General features: G+C 38.2%; 1 protein-coding gene across 2 annotated transcripts in view; it reads right to left on the minus strand.

Moving 5' to 3' along the window:
• The window catches only part of gria3b (glutamate receptor, ionotropic, AMPA 3b), a 99,344-nt gene that overhangs the window by 55,981 nt on the left and 22,973 nt on the right, over window positions 1-20,390 (minus strand). For both annotated transcript variants that reach the window (XM_055159368.1, XM_055159369.1), the window contains exon 3: window positions 10,024-10,263. In XM_055159368.1, the coding sequence (XP_055015343.1) occupies window positions 10,024-10,263 (240 nt within the window). The remainder of the gene's footprint in view (window positions 1-10,023; window positions 10,264-20,390) is intronic.

A 20,390-nucleotide genomic window follows, 5' to 3' on the forward strand; every position in this document is an offset into this window, starting at 1 on the left:
CTCTGGTTCAGAACTGCTTGTTTCCTGGCACACTCACAAATCCAACTGTGCCAGCTACAGGATACCTGTTGTCAGGGTGAGTAACTGATCATGGGCAGAGTCATAACAGGCCTGCAGATGTAGATGGGCTGTTCAGGCCGAGATTCGCTCATTCAGATAACAGTAATTCATATTAGAGGATTTGATGAGTGTAATATTTGTTACATCTTCCACTTCTGCCATAGTGTTACAGCTAAAAGGTAAAACTCCAGCTTCTGACTGTATTCCTGTTCTAATTTAGCCACTTACCAATTTCTGCTGTCACTACAAATAATTTTTTTCTTCAACAGATTTTTTCACAAAGCTAAAGGACATACGAGACTTTGGACAATTGGCCTTAAATAAAATTTCTTGCTAATCATTATCAATAATAACACAAGCACATTTAGTTAAATTTACAAAAAAATTACTCAAAATTATTTGCCACATTAACATAAACTATAATTAGCTAATTTTAGAGCCCTATCACACATCAGTTATAAAAAAACAAAACAATAACAAAAACAACTTAATAGCCCAAACAATGCAGATATGAACACATGAATGAAGGACTTGTTCACATGTGTAAGAGCCGTTTATATTAATGAAACAAACCCACATCTGTCAGTGTACAACAATAGCCCTGTCTCTGTACTGGATGTATCTATTGTTAGCCTCCTCATGAGTTGTAGCGTGTGACACAGATCGCGGTGCTCTCCAGGCCGACAGTAGCAGTGTCAGCGGCGTGTGCGTGTCCTCTGTCACGGTCACGGCGCTCCCACTCACTCACCGTTGTCACAAGCGGTTAGCATCATCCCCCCAAGTCAACGTCGCTATGACACTTCACTTTAAAAAAAACACTTCTGGTTCACTTTTCAAAAACAGGTCCACCAAAAACATGACGCATAATAACAAGCACAGTGGCTCCAGGCATTCTCAATAAAAATAGGTTATTTTAAAAAGTGGGATAAATAGTGGCACTGCTACTATTAGCTTCAATGTTGCCACCTCAAGCTTAATATTTATTGTCTGTATTATCTTTGCATTAGTGTTGAGATTTTTGTTATTTTAGTTGTGATACGATAAGATTGGGCTGTAAAAGGTTGAATAAATAACTTATATGCATAATTATTGGCTCATTCTGTTATTTATTTGTTGTAGCTCAGGCTTTTTATTGATATTGTCAATTTAAATAATGGTGTACTGGAATTATCTTGCTTTATTGTTATTGTGTCAGTGGAATAAAGTAGTTTCAATATTATCGTTTATCGCAGTATAGCTCTCTGTTATTGTTATTTGTTATTGTGATTTGCCTACTGGTACTGTAACTCAGATACTATTCGACACCAAAACTAATATCAAAACTATAATATCAATACTGACAAAAGAACAAATTTAGACTTATCCTTATAGCTATGACTGCTGAATGTCTCTACCCTCTCTCTCCCCATTTCACACTGCAACTACCCTTTTGAAGATGAGAATGGGATATGGGTATATCAAAACTAGCTCCATGTGATAATATTAAAGAAACAATTATTTAGTGTTATTCTGTTGTCAAAAAGCATTTTACAATATTGAAATGCTGATATTGAAATTGTAATGAGTATTGAGTAGGGATGTAATCATATCCAAGTCTCACGATTTCATCACAGTATGAACCTTGCGGTTTGATATTTATTGTGATATTTTGTGGAGGCAAAGAAAACTTAGTATGCAAATTTTTCCTCTTAAAATGCCTTGACAAGACTTAATCCAAAGAACTAAGACTTAAAAGTGCTTAGAGCTGTTATTTCTTCATGTTGTCTGAAATGAAACAAAGGATCATGGTCTATGTAGTTCCCTTTGTCTTTTTTTTTTTTTTTTTTTTTTTTACTATTACTGCACCATAATTCTTAATTTAAGCAAAGAGACTTGTAATTCGATATATTGTGATGGTCCACGATATTATTGTGAAAACTTTGACGATACAGTATCACGATATTTCAGTTATTGCTACATCCATAGTATTGAGCTTTTTCCTTAGTATCAAAATTGAGGTGAAATTATCAGATCGTGACACTATTAGATAATCTGCTCTTGTGAAATAAACAGGGTTGATTCTAATACGTAAAAACAACAATAATGTATTTGTAATGTTTGATGCTAACACACTAACCACTCTGCCACAATGCAGCTTTTTCTATTTGTCGGTTGGTTAGATGCAGTTTTCTCTTCTGTTTATCTTAATGCTTAACTAAATAGGCAAATTATTTTCCAGAGCAGGTTACTAGCTCATTAAAAAACTTTTGATATAATTGCTTTCTATTCAAATAGACTTTACATTTAATGGCTTCTTTGCGCAGAGGCAATTAGAGTCTACATTATTCTGTTTAATGCACTCACCTACAGAGAGTGTGTGTTGGAGCCGCACTGTTTTAACTGTGTCCAATCTGGGCTCAGTCTCAGAAGAGAGCGGGCTGAGGCGTTCAGGGTGCACTCGACTGTTACAGTTTCACACAAATGCTGCTTTGCTTATTGACTTTGCTCACAACAACCACTTGTCCTCCAGTGGAATGGAATAATGGATTTACTTTGCTATTAGTAACATGCTTTGATTTTAAGTCAGCAGTGAAAAACGAACTATTTACTGAAGTAACTTAAAGAGAATATTATAAGAGAATGCAGCTGTAGACTTTCAATTGTAGTAATGATATAGTCGTGAAAGTAATATTAATCAGCATACTTATCAATTACAATTACAATTTTAGTAATATCAATATCAGCTATAGCAGTACTGACACCAGAAGCACTAGTAGCCATAAAAGGCAATTTCAACATTTATACATTCATTTTAAAGGTGCAGTATGTAACTTTTCTGGTAGGGGCACCTCTACCTGCTTGTCTCCATGGAGATGTTACTGCTGTGCCTGGAAAGTTCCAGAGTATGGCATTCAAGTTATATACTGAATGGTGCACTGTATATTTCTATCAATTTAGTGTGTTCTTATTGCTCAGAAACACCTTTATAAATGCATTCTTATTCTGAGCGGGGTTGCCTCTCCATAGATCTGACCTGTAACTTGGCCTGGTGTCACCAACTGCTCGTCTCCATGGATAAGTTGAATGGCATACTACAGAACATTCGCAGCAACAGCATCTCCATGGAGACAAGCTGGTGACACAGTGCACCTTTAAACATGTAGGCTTTTATCTACAGTCTATTTGTCTTTGTTAAACCTGCTTCCCTCCTTAATCCTTTGATACACACAGTAGCATTTGCACAGCTTACATGTTTCACCTCATGGTAAAATACTCTCACAATCAATGGAGTACATGTACCTCATTGTTCCCAGTCCGTTTGCTGAATTGACTGCATTGGGGCCATTGAAAATATTGACGGAGACAATCAAAGGAAATCCCGGGAGACATTTTTGGTCCTAAAAGCTGTAACTGAACTCCCATGTGGCCGACTTTTGTTCCAAAGCGTTTGACGTCCTGATGCTATGGCAGTAATGAGGCAGAGCTGCAGTTTGATCTGTCAGCAGGTACCCCATCACAGTGTCTCCTTACAGTGAGCCCAGTTCCCCCTGACTGTATAATTCACCGTATTGATCGGCTAAGAGAATGATGGACTAGAGAAGAAAGGGAGCTATTGTTTATAATGTATCATCAATGATTTGGAGACAGAAGGAAGGAAAGACACGCCTACAAGACTCCATCATCAAACATTCTGATTGTTTTCGAGGAGGTCACCAGGTCAGTTATGGGGAGGTCTTCTGACTTTGTGTTGTCCTCCTGTGATCAGCAGTTTGGAAATGAGAAACCTGTTATTAGGAAGTGCTATCATTTTTGCAGTTCAGTTTTTTCCACAGCAAATCACCAACTAAAACATTAACATCATTTTCAGTATTTCATTTCCACATTTGAATATTTCCCTGAATATTTAGGCTGAGTTCTTCTCTCAAACAACAAACACTCTGTTACATCTTGTGATGCCATGTAGTAACACAGGAAGTGCTCTACTATGCTTTTAAACTCCATATGTGTTCACTAGAATTGTTTGGAAACTCCAGAGCTGAAATGATCCAATCTACAGAACTAAAGGTAAATGGTCGCTGTTAGCATGAAAGCTACCACTACATGACAGCAGCAAGATAGAACAACATATTTTGAGCTTTGGAGATATAGACAGACTAATAATAAAGGGTTACTCATACATGAAAAGGGTTACTCAAACAGATCTCCAGGTATGTTTGATGGAAGTAACATCATCCCAACATGGCTTAAAATTCAAAATAAAGAGTAAATTTTGCATAATATAGGACCTTTAAAAGTCAAATAAGTATAAACAACTTTTATTTGCTTAAAAATTGATTTAAAATTGCACAATAGAAAAATGGTTTGACCTGTTGACTAATCAAAAAATCAAATTGCTGACTGGACGATTATTAAAATGCTTGCTAGATTCAGCACTATATGTAACCTGTATTAAGATAACTGAATTGTCCTCTTAAACATTAAACATAGAGGTTTGAAGCAAAAATATTGGAGCAATTCCGAAGTTGACACAAAATTTAGGAGTTAAAATATATTGCCTTAAAAGGATCCAGGGCAGTGCAAACAGTGTGGGAAAATCGCAGCCAAAAGGACAAGGACGCTGTTAAGAGCTTATAAGAGCACATAAGAGCAAATAAGAGCCTAAAAGAAAGAAGAAATGGGGGAAGGCAGCATGTGGCTCATGAATCAAGTCAGGCTCAGATTGCTGAATCAGGCTTGATTGTGCCTGGGAGAGACAATAAAGCCTGTAATCATCAGTCTCTGCTGCACAGACCTGGCAATTATCTAGCCATACCTGACCAGAGCCACAGCACAGGGCCGCATCCATCTATAGCTCAGCCTGGACTTTTACACAGGAACGAGTGAGGAGGGAGGGGGACACAAGGTAGACCAGGGAGATGACCGCAGAGAGGAGAGTGCAAAATGAGAGTTAGTTAAGTAAGAAAAAAAAAATCATGTAGTTAATTGAATATAAATTGTGTATCAGCTATCAGCTTTAAATTTCCAGCACAGGCTGATATTTTGGTTGTCCCAACCAGCTGCCCAAATGTTCATGAAAAATAAATGCATAAAACTTTATTTGAGCACTTTAGTCTAAAGTGGTAATGGTTGTGGATGAGTTTGTACTCAATTCTAATTAGCTAATCTGGGCAAAATGACCAAAATCACCCCTACATATCAACCTCAAAATATTGGCAGAGATCATCGGCTCCTCTGGATTCTAAACAATTGTATTGGCATTGGGCATGAAAAAACTCATATCGGCCAGTCTCTAATAAATAAATATAAGAACATTTTAAGTAATTTTAGTACTGTCTGGAGGAGTGCTATTTTTTACATAATGACATTACATAACATGACAGCAGTACAGTATACAGTCTGGATAAGTTTGCATTGCGGAGGTTGTGTGTTTAGCCTCTCTCCAAAAGAAAATGAATATATCTGTGATAGTGGCTTTCATGTCCCTCATCCACTGCACTGGCTCACATAAGGTACTCCCACGATATATTACCTTAGATAAAAGCCATAGCTACTCATTAGAGTGGTACAACTGGACCTAAGGAGCCTCCATTTGCTTTCTGTGCATCTCCTTCATCATAACGTCGGCTCTCAAACAGCTGTCTCATACTGGCATTTAGGCTACCAATTTCTCTCCATTTCCCTCCAATACATCTGAGCCCTAAGCATATGGACCATCACTCTCCATCTGAAAGCACCGTGTCGGGGCTAAAAGCATTTTTCTGCCCTGGTCTAATAACACCACAAATGAGTATTGTACTTGTAATTTATCTCGTCTATTGACCGAATAAAACCTTTGGATGTTGCTGAGTGAATGCCTTTTTCTCTAGTGCTGCAATGTTTTCCCCCAGTAATAGGAGAGGTTGGGAGAATAATTGCAAAGTTGCCTCTGCTATAGCAAATGATCAATGCTTTTATCAGTCTGGAATTAAATGCAAAATGCTACTCAAGAAAATAATAGGGTGCGACAGGTGCTTTGTGTCGGAGAGGTCATTTGTCTTTGTGATGCAGTAACACGTTTCTCTAAAAGCTTAAAATTTGCTCATGTCACGCACGATGTTATGGACTGTTAAGGTTAAGGCTTTATAGTCATTTATTTGTATCAAATCATAAAGTCAATAGAAAAACAATCTATCATAGTCATGACAGTTTTATAGAAACTGAAGTAGATCTTCACCATTGCGCATCCAAAAATGAAAAACATAGAATTCCTTTAAGCTTGTTTTTCAAGGTCACCATAGGAAATTATACTCAGCATTACTTACATTACATACATACCATACCAGGTGTCATACGTTATCACATCGGGGTCTGTAACTTTTAAGATGTTGACATACATTGCAATCATGGAAAAACTGACCCCTTGAACAATATAACAAATATTAATATTAATATTTGTTATATTGTTCAAGGGGTCAGTTTCCATAACATAGACTACCTCCAGAGGTTAAATTTTTAATTCAAAGAAAATAATGTTCCTTTCAGTTCAGAAAATCCTCAGAAATATCCTGTGATTCCTGGACAATTGAAACAGTACCACTACATCTATGTCATTCTGGCTTATGAGCTCTTCAAATTCACCAGAAACTCAGTAACTTCCTGAGACCTTCTTTTTAGACAAAACTAAGAGGCAATTTAGCCGAACACAAAGCAGCTGTTTACCAAACTTCCTTTTGACTCTTTCAGACTAAAGGACACACATCCTTATTAAAGTGACTGTCAGTTGTGAGGAGTAGGCTGCCGTATCGCCAGGGGAATGGCTCTACCTGATAAGCAGAGGTGCGCTCCTCTGACACATCTGTCCACCTGATGAGCCAAGTGTCACCGCCGCCCAAAGTGCTGGATGGAGTGCATCAATAAACGCCTTTAATCCCCTCCTGGGACCAATGTCCTGCCTCTAATAAGGGATCGTCTTACAGCACTGGCAGTAAGCACCGAGCTAAAGGGGACTTGGCATGGGCCCCTGCTCTGGGATAGAGCTAACATGGGGAATTGTCGTACACAGGTAACAGGCTGTAAATCACTACGCACCGGCTGGTGTCTTAATTGCTTCATTGAAGTAAAGTTTCCTCTTTCTCAACCCTTCTTATGACCTCTACAAAGTATGTGCTTTTTTATTTCAAAATGTAAATGACCAGTGACCACAGACAATAAATGTGTCTGCCAGGTTTTACACCTTAAAGATGCACGATACATTTTATTAACCTTGTGGCAGTGTTTGTCATAAAAAAAAAAAAAAAAAAAAGTGGCACAGTTTACTTAAGGACATAGATTACTTATGGATGAAAAATGCAGTTGCAATGTTTGGAGAAAAAATTTATTTGTAGGAAATAAAGTAGCAAATCTTTTTTCCAACAATTTTAACATGGGTAACTTTCCGTTCTCTGCGTTTGGGATTTGGCAAACGTGCTCACATTCTCTGCCTTCCTGATGTAACCCCATGTCACTAAAGAGTATACTACTTCCACTTTTTTACTTTAATTTAACACCACTTTTTTCACAAGTCTCTGCTGTAATATCAACAATTTAAAACATTTGGCATAAAAGAATGAACAATGGCTTCAGTCCCAAGCATGGATAAACAAAGGACATGTAGAGGACAGCCATGGCCACACTTGATACTCTTCTGCGGTTTGCTTAAAGGGCCTATATTATTCTAGTTTTTGAACTATGTTACAATGTTGTTTCCTGTTATAATGTTTGTTTCATTCACACATGTTTAACACACAAACCCTGCATATTTAGGATGAGTTTCTCTCTCAAACAGATAACACTCTGTTCCACCTTGTGATGTCTTGTGATAATACAGGAAGTGCTCCACTGTGTTTTTAAATTCCAGACACCTTCACTAGAATCATTTGGATGATTTCAGCTCTAAAAATGACAGTCTCTACTGTACTAAATGTTAAACGTAACTGTTAACTTGAAAACTATCACGGCATGACATCACAAGGTGGAAGAGAGCATTTTGAGCTTTGGAGATGTAGACTGATGAATAATAAAGGATTACTCAAACAACTGTGAATGAATCATTACATAAGTCTGGGTATGTTTTTGAGAGGATAGTAACATTCTATCATGGCTTAAAGATCACAAAAATCCATTTTGTGTAATGCAGGACCTTTAAATTTTACCAGACAAGAGATACGGATGTGAGAATAAATCCTTTCTTATTGTCTCCCAGAGCAGTAGATGTTTACTTCACAAACGCCTATTCTGTTTGGATATTTCTAGCACTTTAGCATCGCCCCCGCTGTTACATCCACCTCTGCTCCAGACACTTGCCAGACACAAGAGGAAACAGAAAGACACCGGGCTAGTGCTGTGCTAGCTTGTGCTGAAGGACGAGTGGGTTGCTAGCATCCACAGGGGAAGATGCAATGAGTGTTCCAGCCAGAGTGACCCTAATTAACCACACATTATCTTGAGGCTGTAGCGAGGATTAGGGCCCTGGGCTCTGGACCCTGCAGGCTCCTCAAGTCCCCAAGACACAGGGCTAAAAGCACTCTCCACACTGTGCCTGCGAAAAGAGGAGCTCTGGGGGAGGGGGGGAGACATGTAGCCTAAAGCCTGTGTAGTGGGTCAGGACCTTTCTATAATGAGCAAATAAACACCGCAAATAGAAGCGCTCAAGACACCCCTGTGTGGCACTGTCACTCTGGTTGGGAATTGTAGCCAATACACAACACGGTACAGTACATTCATCTATTGCTTGTTGCCTGTTTTGATTGATAATATGCGCCCAACTCGGATCTATTATCATTATTATCATCGATTGGGATAAGGATAATGATTCTGGTGGCAGCATGTAACTTGTGTACCTGGAAATGGCAAGTTCAAAACATTCTCCATAGAGAGATCTGTTTTATGCTATATGTTGGAACATTTTATTTAAAGCAATACCATTTCCATAACAACAAGCAGGTTTGTGGAGATGCAAGCTCACTCACAGGAAGGATGCTTTGTTCTTCAAGCTGTAGGTGCAGTAAAAACATCCATAATGAAAATATATGCTTTTATTCTAGTCTAATTGTTGGTTAAGGAGCAGACATTTAAGGTTAAGGTACACTTATTATACTTTATTGTCCCTGTTGGGAAATAGACTTTTACTTAACTTTTTTTTTTTACACTTGTTGTCTTTGCTAATATCATAGAAAATAAAAAAATACATGCAAATAAACCATATGATTTTGTCTGCCACACAATAGCCTACCTCATCTCCTGTCCACATGCTGTTTGAATAAATTGAAGTTTGGGTGGGAGGAGGAGGAGGCCATCATTATTCCATTGAAAGATAATGAGCTAATTTTCCTTTTTGACGTTACAAATCCCATAAAATGAGCACTTGAGAATGGTGACAGGTTGTATTACATGTGGTGAGCTGCATTAAACCTGCTGCATAGTCAAATTGGCGCAGTAATGTGGGAGCGTGATTTCTTTGATGCCGTGGCCTGTAATATGCAGTCTAGTAGTGGAGATGGAGTCTGGTATTTGTGTAGGAAACAGTTGTGGCACAGCTCATTACAGATGACAGATGAGCGCATCAACACCGCCATTACCACGAGACGAGCAGACACACAGCACTGAGAGGTGACGAAGTGCTAGTGATCAGAAAACATGCTTTTTCTTTACATGTTATTACCAGTGTCATGAGCCACTGGATTATCATTTTACCATGTACACAGCACATCTCTTTACACAGACAAAATCTTTGACTTGGAGAAACATATTAACTCAAGTTGATCATTTTATTGGGTCTTGAATGATGCCATTTAGAAACAACTGTTTACTTTTTCATGAATACAGGAGTCAGGAGATTTTGCCTTTGAAAACTGCATTGCACTTTGCCACAGACTGCCAAGCAGCCAATAAAACAAAATAGCTCAATAAAAGTTTCCTACTACCATCACTGTTCCTACAGACTACAGAGTCTCTTGGTGCACCCACCTCTGTCCGTGTCATAGAGGTAGACAAACTTCTGCCACTTGTAGTGGGACAGCAGGCTGAGCACGGCCCCGCGCAGAGCAGGTCTCATCTGGATGACAAACTGCACCTCGTTGTCTGTGGGGTAACTGGGTGTGACGAAGGAGGTGTGCAGAGCTCCACAGAACGACGTCAGTGTGTTCATGGACTTCTTATCGTAAAATCCGAAGATGGCGTAGACTCCACGTGAGAACTGGGAGCAAACTGCACAGACAGCACAAAGACAAGAGGAGATATGAGTGAGGGGATAACGGTCAGCAGATACATGTACCTATATGAAGGCCCCTGCCTTTGGAGAGCAGCCAATCGATGAAGGCGTTTGACCCACTCATAATGGGCAATTATACACTAAGGTGGCTTCTAATGGATGGGAATAATGTGAGCAAATGCTCCAGTGATCCGCACAGGTTGTAAGATGACAATGAAGTTAAAGCCAATGATTTTATATTTAGTGCTTGGAGTTAAGTGGGAGACTTGACAAACTTCACATTTAGATTTGTTATTCGGATCTATCATTGCATCTTTCTACAGTGCAGAAATACACATTTCACTACCAACTCATAAAAGCTTGTTCATCAACTGATTCATCAAATTAAGTTAAAATTTAGACAAAAATTGAGAAATCCGATGCTGGATTTTAAGAATAATGTTGCAGATGAGTACTCTCACCACAGCGTGACTCAAATTGTCAGTTGTTATCGATGTCTCATTATCTTTCAACAAATGCTGTCTAATTGTAATGAACTACATTCAATAGAGATGCAATCATTAAAGAGAAGCCACAACTACATTTTGATCATACAAACTTCACAATTATCAAGAATTATTACAATTTAGTAAAACAGCAATTCTGCATCTGAGGACACGTTTGCCTTGTGCCCCCAAATAAAACAGTATAAATGGTGCTCTGTATAACAGCTGTGGTTTGGTCCCCACTCTTTCCCTGAGTGACTCTCGGGGCTCCTCTGGTTTAATCAAGCACCTGTAAACACTGTGTGATACTTGTATTAGGGCCTGATTGAGTATAAGAGCTACACAGACTTGGCCCGCTACCTTTAACATGAAGACTCTGTCTCCCTTGTTATACCCACTACCACTGCTGCGATAAACCTTTTACTATTACATATGCCCCAAAGCTCATCTTTTCCACATCTGTGTATTGAACAGATGGACTCTGTACTGACTTTGAAGGTGCACTATGTAACTTTTCTGGTGAAGAGCCTGCCTGCTTGTCTCCATGGAGATGTGATTCGGAGGGGGCGATGGCGCAGATTGATGGCATTGCTTCCGTCCATCTGCCCCAGGGCAGCTGTGGCTACAGTAGCAGCTTTTAACCTCTGGGTACGGCGTGAATCAATAATGCTGTGTAAAGCGTCCACAAAAGCACTATATAAAACTGATGCATTATTAATATTATTACTATTATTATTATTAAGGTTGCCTGCTTGTCTCCATGTGATTGATTTACCTAGAATAAGAACCTATTTTTTCCATAATAGGGCAATTTCAGAATGTTGCACAGTATGCATTAACCTGACCTGACTCATAACAATCAAAGACATTTTTATTGTTCCAAACACATTACCAGACAAAGCCACACGTTTAGAAAAAACTTTACAAACACAAGTAAAGTTTGTGATACAAGCTGTATGCTCCCTGATTTCAGAGGACATGGTTCACAAGAGGATTAACCAATTAACCAGAGAGACTCCATTCACATCAAAAACAAACATGGTTGCTTGCACATAAAAAAGCAGAAAAAGCAACATAAAGGACTGAGAAACAGTGCAGATTATTTATCTCTTTGTCCTGAAGGTTACAAGAATTTTCAAGAGGAGGTATCTCCAGCATTTGAGAGCCCCGTGCTACAAATTAGCGGCTGTGGTTGGACTGTCTCAAGTTAGGACAGAGGTTTTTCATGCTCTATGGTTGATTCTAGACCCTTCTGGATTCAAACAGTTTGTAGAGGGACAAGCTGATCAGGCAAACAAACATATAATCAAGACAGTACCATCTTAATAGAGACAAGCGACAGGTTGGTAGACATTGTGCACCTTTAATTTTCAGAATATTATATTAAAAGTAATATAATATACAAGTCTCGGAAATGTCTCCTGAAGCCGGTGAATTAGAGACCCACCTGTACTGTGGGATTAGCTCTGTTATTTAACAGTATGCCTGCCCTATCTGCTCCCATACAGGCCACTTTTACCCTGGGATACACCTCCTTTCTGAGTTCACATCCACACGCACAAACACACACACACACAAATGCACTTATGGAACTCAGATAAGTGAATCAACAAGTAGACAGTGCTATTGTGCTCCGCTACTGCAGGGTGAGAGCTGCAATCTTCAGCACTGAATACAACCCGAGCTGTAGGACTCCTAGTGGCACAAGGAGACATTTTTTTCTATCCACTCTTAATTTGGGCCACTACTGCTGACACAAAACCTATCCGTAAGGTCACCCCAACTGGCACCTTCTTTGTCTGTGCTCGGCTGCCTTGTGCTTCTTTGAACTGCAGAAAGAGACTGGCCCTCTTCTGTCATCAGTTTCTGCCCCGGTCCAGTGTCACTGCAGTAACTGCGAGGAGAGGGACGCGAGATGAGTGGGTGGCTTCAAGGCTGTAAGGAAAACTCCAGGGAGGTTCAGAGATAAGACCCTCTATGAGCAGCAGATGTGTCGGTACTGTGAACTTTGACCCGGGACTGAAGTTATCCCAGACTGACCCTTTGAGAAATGAAATTAGAGACTTTTATTGTGAGTTTGCATAATGATAGGGAGAGCTGTAATATTCAGATACTCAGTTACTAATACATGCTAAAAACTAGTATCAAAACTAGATACTCCTTTGAATAAGTATCAATACTGTATAAAGAAACAAACAGAACACAACATTTTCCTGAATGTGGTTTTACTATGGTCTTTATCCATGCCTAAATTTATGTATTTTTTAATATACTAGGCCTGTAGCAATAATTAATATATCGACTTATTGTTCATTAAGTGATAGATGAAACAATTATTTATGGGAGTTAATATTTATTGTCGGTACTTTTTCATTGTACTATTGCTTTTATGTGTCATTTTTCTGTTCTGTGATTGAGCTTTGAGGTTGAATACAAAACTTGATTATGACTCACTAATTGTTTCACTTATTAACAGTTCATTAACAATACTGTACAAATAGAATAGTTCTTTTGAGGGAAATCATTGCTTTAGGTTTATTCTGTGAGTGGCATAAATCAGTTTTATTAGATTATCATTTATCGTCACCAATGTATCATAGTTCAAAATTTGTTATTGTGACAGAAATATTTTTTACTATAGTGAAATCAAAATCGGTATTCAAACATAAAGTATTTTTATACATTCTACATATCAAGATCAAGTTTGAAATGTCCAAGTGGGAAATACAGCACTGTACCAAATTTCTTTATTTGATGCTTTTCATTCTTGCTGATCCGAATTTCCATATAATGTTTTATAGACAGACTTGAAGTTTCTTAAATCATTGTGTTCCAGTCAGCAAGAAAACAAGATAGATGTGTTTATAACTAACTTGTGCTTAATGTAGTGTGCTTTATTGTTCTGCTGTAATTGTTTTGTCAAGTGTGATAACTGATAAATCTTTGTTGTGACCTCTACGCCCTGTGATTTTTACGCTCCCTCTCGGCATGTTTTCGTAAATAGGCCTGCTGTATCCAGTCCTATGTGTTAAAGCATCATGAATACTCCTCCAGAGAGCTCAGTGTGAGACTTTTGAAGCCGTCTTATTGATTTTCAATGTGAGTGCCATAAGCCGTAGCATGCAGAACGCCACTGTTTTCACACACCTAATTACCATGACCACTTTCCCCTGGTCAGCAATATCACAGCAGCAACAGTGCAGCCACATGATATGAGCCAGCTCTGCTTCTCCGGCTGTTTACTCTGGTACATTTAGATGCAATAGCACATTTTGAACTTTAGGAGGCCTCAGGTGCTCACCCTGCAATGAACCGGGATCAGCTGTTTGGCTGTTGGAACCCCTTTCTAAATTGAATTCATTTTATTATGTTTTCTTTTTAATATCTTATAAAATGCACATACATAAAACTGAATTGAATCATTTCTTTGAATGAGATTTTCACTCATTACATTTTTATAAAAAGGGTTCATCCTTATATCCTAAATCTAAATACTGAGATATTATTTAACAATGACTGCAGTATTCCTCTTTGTAAACCAGTTATAGCAGCATCTTCTATTTGAGCTAATATTTCCCTATACACAATCTTCTCCACTCATGTCATTTGAACTTTAGGAGGCCTCAGGTGCTCACCCTGCAATGAACCAATAATCAGCTATTTGGCTGAGAACCCCATTAAACAAACCAAGTTGTTAAAGTGACAAAAGCATAGCATAGCAACAATATAATCTAGCAACAGTGTCATAAAAATAGATTACATGAGATACTTATGCTGCTTCCTAACCCCTTATCTTTCACAAATCTCTACATATCTTATTTGTTTTAGGGGTGGGCATAAAATATAGATTTAGAAAAAAATATTTCCTCCTCATATTCCAATTACTCCAATCCAACTTTATTTATAGAGCACTTTGAAACCACACAGTCCACCAAATTGCTGTACACAAATTCAAGTTGTAAATTTGAGTTTTAAGAGGAGAATGAAAAACAGAAGTGAGTCAGCCAGTTTGATGTTCAGTGGGAGCTCATTTTATATCAACCAAAATTTTCATTTTTAATTTATTCATACTATTTTCTGATCTATGTTATACTGTTTCTTCATTAAAAATATACTTATACACATGTTTAACGCACGAATCCTGCATATTTAGGCTGACTTCTTCTTGTGATGTCATGTGGTTATACAGGAAGTATTCCACTGTGTTTTTAATCTCCATACATCTTCATTATAATCATTTGGATGACTTCAGCCCTGGAATTGCATAACTCTAAATTTAAAAGGCAGCTGTTAATTTGAAAACTACCACTGCATGACATCACAAGGTGGAACAGCCTAATAATGCATGATTACTAAAACATTCGCGAATGAAACAAAACACAACTCTCGGGATGTTTTTGAGGAGGTAAAAGCATTATAAGTTGGCTAAAAGCTCACAAGAGTCAATTTTGCATAATATAGAACCTTTAATGAGAAAATACTAATTATATTTATCCTTATCTGATACTGAGAATATTGTTCTATCCAATGCTGTAATAGTACTTTTGTCCTGCTGAGATCCATGGTACTTCCTCTCCCCCTCCTCACTTCTGTCCTCACCACTTTATTTGACCTCTCCTTTTGTTGCTTGTCTTTTGCCTCGGCCATCTGGTCATCCCCTAAAGCATGCACCCTCTCCAAGCACGCAGGCACCACTCTCTTTCCATCTCTCTCTCATCCTCTCTCTCTTCCCCCTCTCCCTCTCTCCACCTGAGTGCCTCTCTCCTCCCCTCTCAAACTGTTTCCCCATAATATCGGTCCGCTCCATCAGTGAAGTGAAGATTGTAGCTTGGACTTGGTCGAAAGTGCACCAGGAGAGTCGAGGGAGAGAATAGGCGAGGATAAAGTGACCCTGCCTTGGCCTCAGTGTAATTAAATAACACCCCAGTCCAGGAGAATGTTAACGTCTCAGAAAATATCGGCCCCAAGAAGAAAGTCAGGACATAATGCCACGAAATTCTCTCATTTCTGTCTTCTAGTGGTTTAAAGGGTATTTCTTACAAGTGGAACGGCGGGGGCACTTTCCCAATGGGGTTCACCTTCTAAAATTGCAGATGAAGTTAAGTTGAAGTATTGAGAGCATAAGGGTAAATTCTGTAAGATTTGTACTTTTTTTTTTTTTTTTTTGTGAAATAGTTTCACACTTCTGAGATTTAATATTCCTTTTATTTAGTATTTATATTTAGTTTTTGTATTTGTAAAGGGTTGCAAACCCCCCAAAGAAACAAAATAAAACTAATAATTATCAAACCTGGATACTCTTTTGAAGTGTTGGTACTGAAATAAAAATGAATAAATATAGGCGATAGTAATTCAGTTGGTAAAGCGTTTGTCCACTGATCCAAAGGCTGACAGGTCGAATCTCCTTCTCAACATAAACATCATTGGTTGAGCCGTCAGATCCACCTACCTACAGAGGTTGGTGGAGCGATTACAACTCCCACAGATAAATGTTATTATTGTGTCCTTGGGCAAGACACCTCGCCCCGAGTGTCTGTGTACACTGATGTATGAATGTGTGTGTGAACGGGCGAGTGGTTCCTTAACGTTTTGCGTGCCTTGAACGTGGAAAAATGTTCAATAAAAATTTGACCATTTTGCATTTTTAAATAGGTTTAGTCTCTTTATCTATATCTGAACGTAATAAGATTTTGGGATAAAAATACATATAATAATAATAATAATAATAATAATAATAATACAATTAATATGTGTTGAAAATTACATTCTGCTGTCTAAAAATAGTAGTGTTTTAATCATCAGTGTGGCATCAAAATAGGTTTCAATATCAAGCCTTTAAAACAAGTTTGAATTTCAATTATCTTGACAACACTACATGTGTTCATGTCAGCCCTGTCCCTGCATTTTCACTTAATTTTATTACATGTTGTCTTTAATATCTTTTAAAATGCTAGTACATAAATCTGGATTAAATCATTTCTTTGCTAACAAGATTTTCAGTCATGATATTTTTATATAAATGTTCATCCTTTACTCTTGAAAGATCTAAATACTGAGATATTATTTATCAATGACTGCAGTATTATTTTCTACTTTGATTTAAGCCAGTTACTTAAACAGTGTCTTTCATTTAAGCTAATATGTCCCCATACACAAGCTTTTCCACTTGTCATTTGGCGTAACTTAGCTTTATCCAACCATAAGATAATGCTGCTTTACTCTTTCTCTGCGTCTTCCCCCAATCTCATTTTCTCTTCGATTTTTTTTTTTTCCTCTCTCCTCTGCCGCAGCTCGCCCCCCTTCCCCTCCCTCTCTCTCCTCTCTTCTTCTGGCTGCTGCAGGGAACCATGCATCGTTCTGCACTTCACTGGTCAAACACACAGCCTCGCCGCCCTCATTCCCTCCTATAATCAGGACACTCAGCGCTGCTACGGGGATGTTACATTTCTGATGCATCACTTGAGATGGCTGGCCTGGAATGCTAGTTCAGAGCGTGGATCAGCCTGCGGGCATGGTGGGCTAATAATAATCAAATATGTATTAAAGGAAAAACACCGTTATGCACTTGAGGTATTTGAGCTCTCTGTCACAGTACATTTGCAATTTAACTAAAGTCTTTCAAGAAACTGTCACCAAAATTCCACCATTTTTCACTAACAGACTGACTGACAGATATAACCTCTTAGATGGCAATGATCAGATTATCATGGGTTGTTCAAATGTGAATGAAGTTGTAGTTATTTTTATAATATCATATTTTTTCTGTATTCCCTAAAATAATGATGAGGTCTGAAGGAGAGTAGGCTGCCCTTAAACAGCCAAACAGCTCTCATCCCATAACATGATAATGTGGTATAAAAGTGTGACTGTGTCACCTTCAATATGGTCTATAAAAAAAAATAAAAATCCCCTCTGAAATGTAAAAAGTTTAAATTTAATACTGCAACCAATAATTTACTTTAGCCATTTGATAGATATTAAACCTCTATATTGCTGTTAAAATAGCTTTCTTTTATTTTGAGGAGTTATGGAGCACACCTGAAATCATAATCACGGTGGTAGAGTGTATGGCTTTTTCTGCCTGTTAAAACAACTGTTGGGACACAAACAGTGCTGTTTGCAAAAAAAAAAAAAAAGAATATGACTTTTTAACAATGGGACTTGGAGCACTGTACAGGACGTATGGAGCAATGTGGACCACGTGGAGCTGGACTCAGGTCGTGGATAGATTCTAACTATTAGAACTTGTGTGTCATGGATAAGTACTCATTTTTGACCAGGTACTTCCACCCCTGGTCTACATACTTCCACCTCTGGAGGAGAACGCTCTGGTCAGGGTACTAACTGTTGGAGTGGACAAGGGCCAAACTTGCAGATCAGGTCTAAATAAGCAATTCTTTGGAACTCAAGCTTAGGCCTCAGGAGAGAATCGACCGAGAAAAAGACTTGGAGTTGAAAAAACTCAATTATTCACTCCAGAAGAAAGACATGCAACTGCAAGACCAGATTAATGCACATGAGGAGATCCAGTACCTCTACACTACAGGAAAATGTGCAGCTGAAAAAAATGCTTTTACTTTTAAAGATGAATTTGCACCATTGACCACCACTTCATTTTATATATAAATCATAACAGTGTTTTCAATGGTTCCATAATACAAAACAGAAAGCACCATCCTGTACAGAGTGGGTCTTGTTTTTATTTTCTGATCTGTGTCATAATTTTTAATATTAGAAATGTATTGTTTTTTTGGAGAATGATTGAATAAAATGACTTTTCATGTTTGAAGGGGATATATCTTACTTCTTCTAAGGCTATAGGTTGCAAAATGTTATTCTACTGTGAATATTGTTTTAATTCTATTCAAATTAAAATAGGTGAAAAGGAAAAAAAAGCAGAGTGAAATGCAGACAGGTGTGTGTGAGCGGAGGGGAGAGAGAGGAGGGAGAAAGACATGAAGCTTGTTGGCCAATTAAAATCGTCTGAATTCAATTTCAATGCAGAAAATTTAACGCAGATATGTGGACAGGCGTTAATACCGTCTATCACGGTATTATTAGGGGACGGTATGACGATATTAAAAAATCCAACTCTAATGCAATGGCTCTTTTTTGCAATAGATAAACTGTTTTAGAATCAGATGAAAACAGTGTATAGCACAAAGGTTTTTTGTTTTTTAACCATGTAGCTAAAGCAGCATTTACTCATGAGAAAAAGAGTTGGTTAATGCAGCTTAAACAGTCGAGAAAATGTTATTTGTGTAAGTATATATTAAGGGTGAAAAAAGTGATTTAAAGTCTCTGGCAGCCCAAGGTCTTACACAGTAAAAGGCAATGACGATGTGATCTCTTCAGAGCTTCCATATCGTTTTTCCATCTCCCCCTTACACCCTTACTGTACCAAACCATCTCCACATGTCCCCCTGTCCCTCTTCAGTCCTGGTCCCTGCTCCCCGCTGGTTCTCCCCCCTCCTCTCACACTCCCACACACCAGTCCCACATCCGGCCTGTCCCGCTCCTGAGAGGGGAGAGACTGTCACTACCAGATAGCTCCTAAGTGCCCCACAGGGATTGCATCAGCTCCTGTCATATTGAGACGTGAAGGGCTTCAGAACTGTTAATGCGGATGGCAAAACCGTGTTTAACTGGCATAGAGTGGTCTCATAAAACATTTACACAAGAGCTCCTCTTAAAATATTTTGTTTGGCTGTTTATTGTTTGGGTGTTTGGTCAGTGGATGGTTGCAATCAAAAGATGTATGCTGAATAATTGATCGTGTCTTCCAATTATTGTGTAATTTAAAAATCTTTATGCAGTATGTCATTAACAACCATGGCCACTGGATGTTGATGTCATATAAAGAAAGGCAAGCACTTGAATTCACTATGGGCAATTATAGGATCAAGATTAGAAATGTCATAATTATAATATTTAAAGGGTCGATACTGATTTTGATACTTGAAAATAATTTCAGTTTCTTAAATATTACAATACGCTCTTGTAGCTCTTATATTGATCAAGACCATTCTACAACTATTCAGGTTCAGTGTTGTCATATTTATGTATTGTTTCTGTATTGAAACTTGTTAAAATTAGTGTTTTAGTTTTGATTATTTGTACTATGCATTTTGACGAGTAGTGTAGACTTGACTGTAGCCTGTAGACTTGGTGGAGAAGACTTTGCACATATGTGAGTGAATAGTTTGAGCACTGGTGAGTGAGTTGTGCGTAGTGCTCTGCTTGTGTGTGTGTGTGTGTGATGGATGATGGGAATAAGCAGTGTGGCCGCGGGACCCTCCATCATTGAGGCTGGGTGCTGTGGAGTTCCCTCAGAGGAGATTAACTGCACTGTCCAGTACTCCAGAACTGTACTCTTTAGTATGCATCTGTGAGTGCTCTGCTGACAAGTGTGCAGAATATGCCCCATCCCTACTAGAGGAATAGTGAGTTAGACTTTTCCACTCAATCTGAAACTTTTATTAAAAAAAAAAAAAGAAGAAGGTTCACGTAAAATGAAAGCTTGCTATGAAAAAATAGGGCAGAGAATAAATATAGTCAATGGATCTGTTAATTTTACATGTCGTTTTATATAAATATTGTGGTGACAAAATGTAAACAATCTATTTTTGTGATTTAGT

Source organism: Boleophthalmus pectinirostris, unplaced genomic scaffold (assembly GCF_026225935.1).
Source record: "Boleophthalmus pectinirostris isolate CB_2022bp ecotype Guang Dong unplaced genomic scaffold, ASM2622593v1 HiC_scaffold_23, whole genome shotgun sequence".
NCBI classification, from domain to species: domain Eukaryota; kingdom Metazoa; phylum Chordata; class Actinopteri; order Gobiiformes; family Gobiidae; genus Boleophthalmus; species Boleophthalmus pectinirostris.